Source organism: Artemia sp. Qi Xiang Cuo, chromosome 9, assembly GCF_049724085.1.
Source record: "Artemia sp. Qi Xiang Cuo chromosome 9, ASM4972408v1, whole genome shotgun sequence".
NCBI classification, from domain to species: Eukaryota; Metazoa; Arthropoda; class Branchiopoda; order Anostraca; family Artemiidae; genus Artemia; species Artemia sp. Qi Xiang Cuo.
The window spans coordinates 51933353-51947674 of record NC_142802.1 but is presented as its reverse complement, the minus strand read 5'-3'; the positions used below and the strand labels follow the sequence as shown (position 1 = coordinate 51947674).

General features: G+C 35.4%; 1 protein-coding gene across 2 annotated transcripts in view; it reads left to right on the top strand.

Moving 5' to 3' along the window:
* mei-41 (ATR serine/threonine kinase meiotic 41) overlaps positions 1 to 14322 on the top strand; it is a 137668-nt gene that overhangs the window by 34565 nt on the left and 88781 nt on the right. For both annotated transcript variants that reach the window (XM_089094682.1, XM_089094681.1), the window contains exons 4-6: positions 1845 to 1996; positions 4101 to 4271; positions 10885 to 11107. In XM_089094682.1, the coding sequence (XP_088950808.1) occupies positions 1845 to 1996; positions 4101 to 4271; positions 10885 to 11107 (546 nt within the window). The remainder of the gene's footprint in view (positions 1 to 1844; positions 1997 to 4100; positions 4272 to 10884; positions 11108 to 14322) is intronic.

Below are 14322 nucleotides of genomic sequence, written 5' to 3'. Positions count from 1 at the left end.
CAAAATTTGCACTTTACTGAAAAAATACAAATGAATGTGCATTGTCAGTTTAATTTAGATATACTGATATTTAGTAATCAAAATGTTAATATTATTTGATTTATTTAAGTAATAAAAGTAAAAACATTTATATTTTTTAATCATCAATGTCGACATTTAAAATCAAAATGTCGTACTTTGAAGCAGATTTGTAGTCACAGAAACAGAAAAAAGCCACAAGGCCTCAAGTAGGATGAATAAAGGGTCTGAAGAGCCAAAGGAATCTCTGTGGTTCTCAAATCCTGACAAATTTAAATCGTCGTGTGATAAACCGCACTTTCGTCATGCAGCACTCAGTTGCTTTTCATCCTTTGTCTAAGATACATGACCCTTTCTTGAAGTACTTCAGGAACATCCCGATTTGCTGTTTGACCTCAAGGGACAAACTCTCTGTGAATGATTCCCTAATAATCAAAGAGGCAAATGACTATGTGTTTGGTTTTAATTCAGCATTCACCCCTTTAGGCCTTGGTGAAGGCCTTGGGCTAAGGTGGACCCATTCACGGCTTTGGTGCTTTGTTTCGGGGTCTCGAGAATACCAGACTTGGCGCCAATAATGATTTATTCCTAGAAAAAATATCCTTTTCTATCTGCTCCATAAAGTTGTCATCTGTCTCTCTTTAATCATGTTGCTCTTGTGACATTACTTTCGAAACCGTTTTATACATATTTTCGTCGTCTCTGAATCATTTTTTGCATTAAAATCAGCTTGGTGGACTGTGATGAAAAAGTTGAAAGTCATGGCTAAATGGAGAAAAGGCCAAGTCAGATACTCTGAGTGAGAGGCAAAGCTGGCATAAGCCTTTTTCAGGATTGTATAAAAATGATGTAATTTAACTTGTTGATAAATAGTCTATCTCCCATCTATCCTAGGGCAGAAATAAGGTGGATAGATATGGTAGATAAGGGTAATTCAAATATTCTATGAGTTCTAAGAGCCATTTGTAGGCCACTGGAGATCCGAAATGAAAGGTTTTCAAAGACTTATGACTGACCATTTCCGCAGGACATGGTCAAGTTGGTGGACTGTGATGAAAAAGTTGAGAGCCATGGATAATTGAAAAAAAAAACAAGACAGATAGTCTGAGTGAGAGGTAAAGCTGGCATAAGTCTTTTTCAGAATTTTGTAAGTGATGTCATTTCAGTTGTTGACAGATAATCTATAATCCATTCTAGGGCAAGAAGTAAGGTAGATTGGGATAGGAAAAGGGTAATTCAAGTAGTGTATGAGTTTAGTGAGGCATTTGAAGGCAAGTGGAGACCCCCAGATAAAAGACCCCAATTCATCTTCCATCGATTCGATCGATTCTCCGTTTTTAAACCACCTGAAAACCATGACCCTTTAAAACGCGCCTCTTGGTATGATGTCTGAAGTTTTTGAAAAGTTTCCGTCCACTTTGCGCTAGTCTGAAGCAAAATGGGGCGAATTTGAAGGGGGTGAAAAATACAATGGGAAGCAAGCTGCCCCAAATGGCTGTCAATCTTTTTTAGACCGTACAAAAAAATCTAGCTGACGAAAATAATCCCCGCGGACCAGCAGGTGCTCTAGTGAGTTTAAATTTGTACTTGTACTGAAGGCATATTAGATGTTTATCTACAAGTAATTTCAAACCTAAAACTATTAGTGTTTCCAAGTTAGTGTCGCTTTATTTGCAGTCAAATGTATAGATGTATGTATGGAAAATTTGGAAATAGGCGAAACGGTTAAATGAGGATAAAATGAAAATATACTTCTTGGATTAGTGGGTTTTCTTTCTCTCCTATTTCTTTCTTCGATTGTTGAATTTAATTCTTTTATTTTTCAGGATTAAATACTGCTGCCAATGAGTTTTTAGAGGATCCTGCTTTGACAACAGCGCTTTCCGTTTGTAATCTTGTTAATTTAAAAGACGGGGAGCAAAAATTAAACGTGAATTCTATAGAATCATGTGACAATCTTCGAAAATGTTGTTCTAAGGTTCGTACAAATCTTATATCTTTTTAGTATTTATGGCAAAGCTGAAATCAGCTAGCCTGACGAATAAAGTAGAATGTAATTCCACTTTCAATGTCTATTTCATAGTCGAATATCTGATATCCTTATGGATATCTAAGTTCCCTTTATATTGAAGATGAGACATGTGGTGGTTCCCAGTTGCTACAAACTAATGCTACAGAGCTGATAACTTTGAATGATGCAACTAACTCAAAGTCCTAAAATACTTCATAATGGATTCTAGTTTTTGCCGGCCGATCTAATGTCCCCGTTACTCATAGGAAGCCCCTTTCCTGTATCTAGCTCTTTAATTAGTTTCGATGCCCCGAGATTTCTCTTCAGTGGATCTGCTAGTTATTTATCAAACCCTTAAAATACTATTTAAAAGTTCTATTAATGGACTAATTTCATCATTACTGCCAAATAGGCCTGTGTATTTTTAATTAAAAGGTAATTGATTTCTTAGACAAAATAATTGTAAAATATTAATTTCTTGTATTAAAAATATCACGGAGCCAATCAATCTCATCCCTGAATAGAAGCGTGGTTTATCACTTAAAAATAAAGTAAATGAATTTAATTTAAATAATTTTAGTAATTTATTAATTATTTAATATTAATAGTTTAATAATAATTTATAATAATAATTTAATAATAATAATGTAATAATTTAAAAAAATTAATTACTAAAGTATTAAAATAAATTTACTGGAAATTTATTTTATATTTAGGAAAGATTAAAGAAGAAAATCTATATCTCAAAACTTTGAATGAACTGGAAGTTAATTATTTTGTTTTGTATAAATATGTCAGTCTTAATTATAATACTTTAGTATTTCTGTTGATGACGATCGCTGTATATATGATCGAAATATCTAGACTTTTGTACCTGTTCTCACTGGCTAAATAAATGGACTGATCCCCATTTGAAAGTTTATTTGCTTCTTCATTAAATACAATGACGGTTTCATTATTATGCTGATTATCTTAAAAGAGTACTTAATTACGAATTTTACTCTGAAAAGTATAACTATAATCCCAATAGAGTCGAACTATTTAGCAGTTATCTATAACCCAAACGGTATCTGTGTTTAGGCAGAAATGATTCTATCGGCCAATCCTTTCCCCCGAATAATTAATCCATTTGTAGTTGTGTAACTGTCAAAAACGTATATTATACTGTCAAGCTGGGAGCATCATAGTATTTGATAAATGGCTTATAGTGAGTTTCATCTTAGATTATCAATATATAGTATATTGGATTAAATTATTTATGAATCAAGAATCCTTTATTTTAGTCGGATTTGTATTTTTGTTTTTAATTCAGTGAACATCTTACTTTGTAACATCTTACTCATAAAAAAATTAGAATTACATTTTTGAAAACCACTTTAGATTAAGGTGTTTCCTCGCCCCAGAAATATTGAATTTATATAGAGAACAAATCCTCGATTTTTTTCTTTTGCAACCTTTTGGACTCAATTTAATTTTTTCTGACACCTAGCAACTTGTTGCTATTGATGAAGCTAGCATTTATTAAACCTAATTAGCACTGATCATTCAAGTTTTTTGGTGTCATAAAAAGACGAAAGTATCTCCCAAAAGCCCTCTCCTATTGATTCTAAAACAGGGCTATTCATTAATGAAGCTGAATTAAGAAGTTGTAAAACAAAACAAATTTTGTGACTGGATCCCCATGCTGTCACTTACTCAGGTTTTTTTTTCATATTTGAAGGTAGGCTTCCGATGATTCTCGTTCAAGGATTCAAAAATAGAAAGTTGATTTATCCATCTTTTTTTGCGAAGGAATTTTGTTTTGAGTTCAATCAATTAATAGCACAGCATAAAACCGTCTTTTATTTTCAAAATGTGAATTTTCTTCTCGAATTCGTGAGACAGTCACATGAGAATTCTGGGTTCAAGATGTTTGGTCAAAGTTTTCTTTGGGTTGTTTGAGAACCGATCCCAGAGGAAAGGAACAGATTTCAACCCCTTCAGCCCTTAATAGAAAGGGAAATTCGTATGTTTGTTAATTTGATATTGCTTCTCCTTTTTTTATAGTTTTTTTTTCTTTCTATGTTAACAGACTTTGCTCCCTTTTATTCCGGATGTATCGATGAATAGTTCGCAACTTATTGATGAAGTTTTGCGCACTGCTCTATATCAGATAAGTGAGAGCAATTTAGAAGTGCTTCCAACAGCATTGCAATTGGTTTGTGCGGTATTAACAAGAACACAAATTTCCCGGCAAATTAAGGTAAGATTGCCCATTTCTTTACATAACTTAACTACGATGAACTGGAATTGGTGATGAGGATGAATCAAAAAGAACATTTGAAAATCTACGACTATGGAAAATTACGTGGACCCTATTTAAGATAATCACGAATATGTTTGAAAAATAATCTTCAAATGAAGGTTTCAAAAATACACCTGAAAATATCTTCTAGGTAGAAGATTTCTAAGAAGCTATATCGTTTGACTTTAGGAACACCAATCTCACTGACCATATGATAATAATTAATAAGGTAAATACTACTGCTACTACTACTAACAACTCACTACAGCACCAAGCCGAATGGGTCCTACACAGCTACTCACGCTCCTCCTCCATCCCATTCAGTTCAAAGCCTCCCTTTTCACACCCACCCAGGAAGTTTCAATTTCCCTTAAATATATCCTTACGACCCCCTTACACCTCATTCGTGATGACCTGCTTTTCGTTTGACCCTAGATGGTTGGCCGACGAGGGCAGTCGTAGGCAATCTGTTATCATTCATCCGGAGAACGTGTCTTAGCAATCTCATCCTTTCTCTTATTATAGCCCTAGAGAGCAGGATTGAACCACATTCTTCGTAGAGCCTAGTGTTTGAAATAGGGTTAGTCAATCGGGCTTCTAAAAAAATCCGTAGACATTTTCTCTGGAAAACGTCTAACAAATTCTCCTCCATCTTTCGGAGTGTCCACGCCTCAGAACCATACTTGACCACTGTCATCACTGTAGCTTCGATTATTCTAATCTTCATTCAAACTTATCTTGCTTTTTTTCAAAACAATTTTTAGCTGTGAAAGAACTCTCTGGGCCATGGCTATTCTACTTTTAACATCTTCATTACACCCATCATCTTTACTAATAGTACTACCGAGGTAAATAAAGCTGTCCATTTGATCGTTCTTCTCGTTACCCAGCATTACCTCTTCACCTCCATTTATTCCCAGTCTTGGCGACACAGTCTTCTTAACATTAATTTTCAAACCTATTCATGCACCCTGAACGTACAGTACCTCCAAAAATTTATTCATTTTTCTAACATTTTCATCTAGGATGTTCAAGTCATCAGTATAATCTAAGTCTAGGAGAGTTTCACTTCCCCATTTGGTTCTGTGTTCTCCCATAGTCTTTGCTGTGCTACTTAAGTCCATCAAACTGATCCATATAAATGGGGATAGAACTCAATCCTTATTCACTCCTAATTCAATATGTGCATATCTGCTAAGAACTTCTTAGAGAAGAAAGTAGTGCCCTCGCTCCTTGAAAAGAAAGGGTGGGACGTTGAGTAATTACGGTCTTTCCGCAACACAAAGCCAATTTTTTAGATCTCAGTTAGCTATTGTTCATCTTTGTGCTCTTTGAATAACTGATTATGCGATCGAATAACTAATCATTGAAATCACTAATTGACCTTACTTAATTTCATCCTACATGAGTTAGAGAATACAGAAAGTGTTTACTCCAAGTTTAAGTTTAGACTTAATTTATGTGCCCTTGAAAATGCAAAAGCGAAATATAAGCATTGAAATTTTTCAATGTTTATATTTAAACATATGAAAGATAATATTGATCCAAATCAGTTTGGCTTAAGGCCGGAACATAGAACAGCCTTGTATTGACGATAGATACCATTTGAAGCATTTAGAAACTAAAGGATGGTTTGCAGTTGCTATTTTAGCTGATATTTCAGAAGCTTTGGACATTCTACGCCACTCAAATGTTCTTAATAAAGCCAGGAGTCTTGTTGAAGCTAATAGTGGGAATGCTAGGATTTTTTTTTGTCTGGTCAGGAGTATGGTGTCCTTCTTATTTATGGGGATGTGTCTAATTTACCAGAATTCTTATAAGTCTACCTAAGGAACTAAATTAGGTCCTTTATCTTTTCCGAATGATTACCAAAATTGTTTACAGATGATTACACTATTTTGAGTTTGAGACATGCTGGTGCCCTTACTGCAGAACTTGGTATCGAATCCTTACTTAAGACACTGAAATCTGACCTTGATAATGTGAAGATTACTTTTAACAATTAAAAAGTGACACTGCTTCAGTCTCTTTCATTAAACAGTGCAGTCACAACTGACTGCACTGACCTAAAACTGTGTAGCATAGACTATATTAATCTCTTGGGTATTTGGTTTGATACTGTATTTGTTTTTGTATGTTCAACCCTCACTTGATTAGGCTATACAAAAGGCTTAATTTGGAAATATTTTCTAAATACTGGAAATAGAAACAGTCTTTTTGAAATTTTAACGTATACCGTTTATAAAAATAATTAAAATAAACCAGGAATAAAAGGTAAGAATCCTGAAAAAACTGATATCCCAAAGAGTAGAAAAAAAGAAAGGAAAAATTAAGTGAATTCAATATTATAGAAGAAAACGAAAATGAGAAAAAAATAAGTTGCATATCTTTACTATCGCACTCAAAACTAAATATTTGATTTAATTTAAGATCATTTAGAGAACTGATCTACTCAAATCCAAGACGAATGTTTTTTAGTTTTTATTTCTGTCCTTTCTGTTTTTGTTATTGATTTTTCCTTGGTATTAGCTCAGTAACACTTAGAGATAAAAAGTCGAAAAATTTTGTTCCGCCGTTTGTATTCTGAAGTGTCCTATTTATGCCTCTTGAGGGTCGGTATCCGATAAGGTATGTGTGGGAACGGGAGTGGGTCCCTAAACTCCTGTCATCAAGAAATCTGCTGGAGGAAAATGTCACTCATTGACGAAACTTGGTTGGAAGTCACTGTATGGGTCCTAGGTAAATCAATTTGCATGGAAAAGGGATGCCTAGGTTCTTGTCGTCAGAATTTCTACTCGAAGGTTTTGTCAGATCTAAACCAAATTTGCTTAGAAGCAAGATCTAGCTTATTAGTTATGTTTTTTTTTTGGGGGGGGGGGTCAAAACTCAATACTATCTTTTTGGGGGAGGTGATAAAGTGGAGAAACTTATTAAATTTTCGACGCAAGAATATACAGCAGAAGAGGTGGTTGGATCACAATCGAACATAACGGGGACTAAGACCAAGTTTCTCAGTTGTGTATTTTGGACCTCTAGCCAATCTTGCTTGTTTTAAAGATTTAAAAGGGTCCCTTAAAGGAGGCCACCAAGGACATCAAAATATAATTTTGTTTTTGCCTGAACACTACCACTTTCTTGTATTTTGTTTTGTCTTTTTTAAAATTTAGAGATTTGTAAGGCACAGCCACATTTTCGTCAGTGTTGCCATGTTGAAGTGTGAAAATAAATAAGCAAGGCTAATTCTTTAAGTTGACAACGCTTTTGGTTCGTAAAAATTCAAACTTTTGCTATCTGTTCATTCCCAAAGACAGCTCCATCTTCAAGGAAAGGTATTAAGCTATATATTAACTTTTTTTAAGTTATATCTTTAGTTTAGATTTAACACTCGCCACCACCAAAAAATGTATAAATTCATACAAACCTTCTTTTCATTAAAAAATTGAATTTCTGATTTTTGCTAATTTTCGAAAAATATATATGGTTATATAAACATTCACTCAACCAATTCAAACTTTCAGATTTCATTTTCACTATTTTTGGTATTTTAATTTAGTTTATTCATGACATATACTAGAAATTGTTGTTGAATCAAACAGTTCGTGGTAACGAACTGTAAGTAAGGAGCGACCGGCTCAATAGTAACCGAAACACAAGAAAACGGGATTGTTGATACCAATAGATACATCAAAAGAATCAGATTTTAATGCTGATTTCAAATATATAAGTTTCACCAAGTTCAGTCTTTCCCACCAAAAGCTACTTGCCTGAGAAAATTTGCTGGATTTTTGAAAAAGGGGGAAACACCCCCTAACAGTTATAGAACCTTAATGAAAATCACACCATCAGATTCAGCGTATCAGAGAACCCTGATGTAGAGGTTTCAAGCTCCTATCTGGAAAAACGTGGAATTTTGTATTTTTGCCAGAAGAAAGATCACGGATGCGTGTTTATTTATTTACTTTTTTTCCAGGGGTGATCATATCGACCCAGTGATCCTAGAAAATCATGGGAGGGCTCATTCGAACGGAAATTCAAAGTTTTAGTGCCCTTTTTAAGTGACCAAAAAAATGGAGGGCAACTAGGCCCCCTCCCACGCTCATTTTTTTCCCAAAGTCACCCGATCAAAACTTTGAGATATCCATTTTGTTCATCATGGTCGAAAATATAATAAATGTGTCTTTTAGGATGACTTAATCCCCCAAAGCCCCCGGGGGGAGGGCTGAAAGTTATGAATTTTACCCAATGTTTACATATAGTAATGGTTATTGAGAAGTATACAGACATTTTCAGAGGATATTTTTTCTGGTTGGGGGGGGGGGGGTTATGTGGGAGGATCTTTCCATAGAGGAAGTTTTTATGGGGGAAGGGACATTGCTATAAAGGGGGTGGCGGATTTCCCAGCATTATTTAAAACAAATCAGAAATTAAATAATAAAAAAAACAAGTTTCAAATGAAAAAAAGGAGCAACATCAAAACTTAAAACGAACAGAAATTATTACGTATATGTTTGGGTTCGCCCCCTAGTCAATACCTCGCTCTTTAAACCAAAGATTTTTTAGTACTTTCATAAGAGCTATTTATTCTAATTAACGGCTTGTGATTAAGGGTCATTTTTAAAGAATTGGAACAAAATTCGAAATTTAGCGTAAAGAGCGAGGTATTGACTAGGGGGTGAACCCCCTAATATTCTTGAATTCTTGTCTTCAGAACTTGTGGCAGAAGGGTTTATTGTAACTCAGTTAAACATAGTAGGAAATAAGAGTAACTGACCTGGCTGTGCTTTTTGGGGGTTCGTACCCGTTCTGATCCTGCGGGGGGGGGGGGGTAGAACCTCAAAATACTCGTCACGGGTTTAACTATAGCCTATGTAATAAAGAGTTTACCCGGCTTTTGATATTGAAAACCAAAACTAGTGTCATAATTGTAACCTTTCAGGGTCCAAGACTACGGTAATGAGGGCAGAAATTCTTGTAATCAGGACATCTGCTAAACGGCTTTGTTTTTCAATTAAACTTGATGGAGAATGAGAACTAGTTTTCGCGTAGTGTCTTCTGGCCTGGTCATTCAGATTCTTTAGGGGGAGAGGATCTCTAAACTCTGTTTATCAGGAAATCCTCCAGAAGAGGTCGTTGGATATCAACAAAATAGACGTAAAAACCATACCTCTCTATGGAATTATTGAGGTTTGGAGGCAATCCGACTTCATTGGCTGAGGGGGGCTGTTTATTTCAAGTTATCAGAATATCTAACAAAAGAGATAGCCCAGACTTCAACCAAACTGGCTTGACGTATGTTTGATGTCCTATTCATACTTGTTAGGATTTCGATACCGATTTAACCTCTCCATTGGAAGAGTAAACGGGGTCCCTAAATTCTTGTCATCAGCAGATATATGAAATGGGGAGGTCAGATTCCTCAAGCAAGAGCTAGACCTATTTTTGTGCCTTTTTTTGGTCTGAGCTTGATCTGATATGTATTGAGATAGAATTTTCAAAATACTGTTTAAACTTTTCAAAATGTCTCTTCTAGGTGGGATTCGGACGAAATTGTTCAACAGCCTGCATCCCATAAAATTTCAGTTTAGTGCGGCAGGGATTAGTGGTCACTGTTGTAACTTGTATTTCAGCGGCTAGATTCCTATATAATATGCTGTAGAATCAAAGACTAACACCCCTGGAAGCAATTACCAGATAAGCCTTAAAGTGTTGCTTCTTTTTTCTTACTGTTTTACGGATTGTCGATAACCGCAGGAAATCATTCAGGGCCATAGGTATTTAAAACAAGAAACCTGCGGGGGCACCATATTCGTAAATGAATGCGTTTGGTGTGTGTGTTTTATTCTTGCTTCATGCCCATAAAAATGACTGCTAAAGTTGTCTAATTCTACGGCAAACTACGATCCTGTAATGGAATTTAATTGTTTTTAATCAGGAAAATAGTTGTAGTACCGGTTGGTTGCACTTCCTGTAACCGTATTTCGTGTTTCTTGTAATTCTTTGTGACAGCATGTGTGGGCATGCGAAACAGTAAAATAAGATAGTGGAATTTGATAAAGGACGCAATATTGAACTAAGTACATTGGTAACTGATAACAGGGAAAACTTGAGTTTGTCATCAAAAAAAAAAAAATAAATAAACGTCATGTTCTCTTATTTTTTTTAACATTCGCTTTGAATTAGAACGAAGATAAAAAACTCATTTTTTTTTGAAAAGCAAATAAACGGTTTTATTTGTTTCTTAAAGCTAAACTTTATATATATATATATATATATATATATATATATATATATATATATATATATATATATATATATATATATATATATATATATATAAGAAATGTATGAATACTCGTAGTTTGATTGTATAGAATGTTTCCCCATATTTGGCAGGAATTGCAAGAAAAGATGTATAATTTAAGGGCTGTTAGAAAAATTCTCAACTAAATCAACCTTTTAAACCAACCCATAGTTAAATTCTATTCTATCTTCGAATTATTAGAACATTTCTTTGAATTATCATAATATTCTTAGTTTTAGTATAATGATTAATATCCTTTTGTTTTTTCAGAAAGACTCGGTCCGTGTCGTCCAAACTTTGGGCATTTTATTTTCTTCTCCACCAGCAAGAATAGACATTGAAGAGGTCAATAACCTAGTGACATACGACTGGTCAAATATATTTGCCTTAGCATTAGAAATGATCAATAAGCTTGCAACATTTGTATTAGAAGAGGAAAATTCTGATCCGATTTTTCAGAATGCCTTCATTTTCTTGAAATATGCTATCGAAGGTAATTTTTTAATATCTCATTAAGTCAAAATCAGTATTCATTCTATCTTTTTGTGCAATCTGTTGGAACCCAACTCAATTCAATCAATTCAATTCAATTTAATTCGCGAAAAAACATAACACAAACATCAATAATAATAAAGATCCTAGAATATAACTTGTTAAGGACCAAAAAAAGAAACATTAAAGTAACACTGAAAAAAAAATAGACGAATAAAACATGGGTAATTAAAGCAAGTTGGTTAATAATGGAAATATTAAATTATATTATCAAGTTTTGTTATATTTTTATACAACTTGCAGAAACTTGTGGCTAGTTCAACACTGGAGGGTATTTGTTCCATTGAATAATAGATTTGTAAATGGGAGATTGCTGGGCAGCACTAGAAACGCATTTAGGAATTTTAAAGGCTCTATTGGATGAACGGAGACAGTGGGCTTCCGAATTATTAATATTATAATAGGTTAGCAGTTGAGGTGGAAGTTGAGGTGGAAAATAGGGCCAATAACGGAGCCTTGCGGGACACCCCTCCGAACAGGTAAGGGCTGAGAGGATACTCCACCTAGGCTCACACTCTCTACCCTTCCAGATAGATAAGAATCAAAACAAGAGAGGGGAACACCACGAATACCGTAACTATTTAATTTACTTTTTAAAAATACTTTGATCGACCATGTCAAAGGCCTTAGAAAAATCCAAAAATAAGCCCAATACAGTTTTTTTAAGGTCGAGTTGTGAGCGTATGAACTGTGTGGCGTCAATTAGAGCATGAGAAGTTGAAAATTTCGACCGAAAGCCATATTGGTGCGGAGAAATCAAAGAAACGGATCGCTGACAGTCGAACAGAAAGGGAGACAGACGTCTGAAGATGATTCTCTCGAGCACTTTGGATATAACAGGAAGGATTGAGATTGGACGATAATTACCTATCTCAGTTGGATCGCCCTTTTTAAGAACTGGAATAACAATGGCTGACTGTAGTAAATCAGGGAAAACTCCGTGGGTGAAAGATAGGTTGGCAATGTGCTCGATGGGCTCGTAAAAAAAAGGAGAAATGGTCTTCAGGAGCTCATTACTTAATCCATGACAGTCAGGTGTAAAACTATTAGGGAGAGAACCGATGATTTGAAGTACCTCATTGCTATCAGTTGGACAGAAAAACATGGATCTAGGATTGAAGCAGGGGACTACAGCCTGTAAGGAGGAGCGGGAGTCAGTATGAGGAATATTCAAAAAATAATTATTAAATGTGTCAGGTGCATGTAAAGGGTCAATTAATCTACCATTTGTGTCTTTAAACCGAATAGGTATAGACTTTGATTTTCTATTTTTTGAGAGTATATCATTAATGGTAGACCAAATCTTTTTCAGGTTTCCTTTGCAATTGAAGATTTGCGTATAACAATAATTTTTACTCGCTTCATGGATGAGTTTAGTGTATTAAATTTAATTTTTTTTATAATTTGAAAGTCCAATGTCCCTACTGTTTCTACAAGCTAACTTATATAATTTGTTTTTACGATATGAGGAGACAATGAGGCTATATGACATACAGGGACAAAGAGAAATAGTTTTCCGGTTAGGTTTACGATTAGGAAAAGTTGAATGGATAATCTCACTAAGCCTTTGCGCAAAACTATTTGTGGCAGAATTTACCTCTTGACAATTTAAGACATCGGACCAGTCAGTGGTTCTTAGGCAATCGACAAAATAGGTTATATTTGCAGAGCTGTAGTTTCTAGTAGGTGTTGGGATATTAATTCTAGAGCGTAGAGGTAGTGGCAAGTAAATATAATTGGGAGATGAGCATAGAGATAACTGTAAAGCTGGCTAATTTAAAGTATATGGTCGATTCATCTTCCAAAGCCTTTGGAAAAACTGTGAAATCTGTGGGGAGTAATTCCAGGTAGCTTTGTCGGTCGTGATGTCTTTCCTCGTGCAGGATTTCCCGAAAGGGGTTCCTCAGGGTTTTATGAGGGACACTTGGTATCACGGGGAACCATGGATTAGTTTTATCTCGGATGAGATTATTCTGAAAATTTTCAACACTAGGGGAAGCATTGGGAACTGTTGGTGTCCTGGGGGCTGCTGGTTGTCTGGGGCCTGTTGGTGGTTCAGGGGCTGTTGGTGGCCTGGGGCCTGTTGGGGGACGGGGGACTATTGGCGTCCTTGGGACTCGCATTGCTACAAAAGGGATTGGAAGTTGTTGTTCTTTTGCTATTCTTAGTATCTCTGCCCTTTGTTTGTATTTCGAACAGTTTCTTTCATCTGGGGACTGATGTTTACCCTTAAAATTAGAACATACTGGGTCAGATTCACGGTTCGACTCATTATGGTCCTTGGTTAGGCAAATCTTACAAATGTTGGAATCCTCTCTGCAGTATTTATCTGAGTGCCCAAGCTTTAGACATTTAGTACAGTGTAATGGACTTTTCTTTGTAAGGCTTGAAAGATTTTTGTTGGCCAAAGAGGAACACTTTGTCAATATTAAATTGTCCTTGAAGCTCAAACAACACAGTTTTAAAGTTTGAGGTTTCCGTGGTTTCGCGACCAAGGGTATGGAAACTAGAGACCGGAATGCATTCACCTTTTTCGTTCATCAATACTTCCATCAGGTCCGAGTTTAGAAACTATTTGGGGACATTGTAGAGGATTATCTTTGTTTGTATCGGGCTTGGGGGACCACAGATGGGCTGTGACAACAATATTTTCAACACTTTTCAGCTCCATTACCTTTTTAACTGATGTGGAATCGTTCAAAAGGATATCTAGGGATCCTGATCTGTTTATATTCATATTAAAGTTACAACTAATGGTCTTGAAAAGGGAAACTCGCAACTTTGGTAGATCACAGTTGTTAAACAAGCAATTATCAGATTGGGGAATTAGTTGAATAATTACCGGAGAATAGGCTGGATTTCTTGAAGAGTTGTTCGTGGTATCGGTTTGATGTATTATAGCTGAATCTGGTGGACTTTTTGTTCTCTGTCTTCTACGCTTAGCTGAGTTTACCATCTTAAAGCCTTCTTCATCTTTTTCAGTATCAGTTGTTGAGGGTCATGGACATTTGGTGGTATCCATGTTTAAGGTATGAATACTCTTCAGAGAGGTCGCTGGTACAGACGCAGTTGTAGGGGGGTTCTAGCAAGGGCTTTTGAAGATGGTTGAAATGGTGACTTACTTATATCCCTACCAGGAGGTTGTTTAGGAGGCTC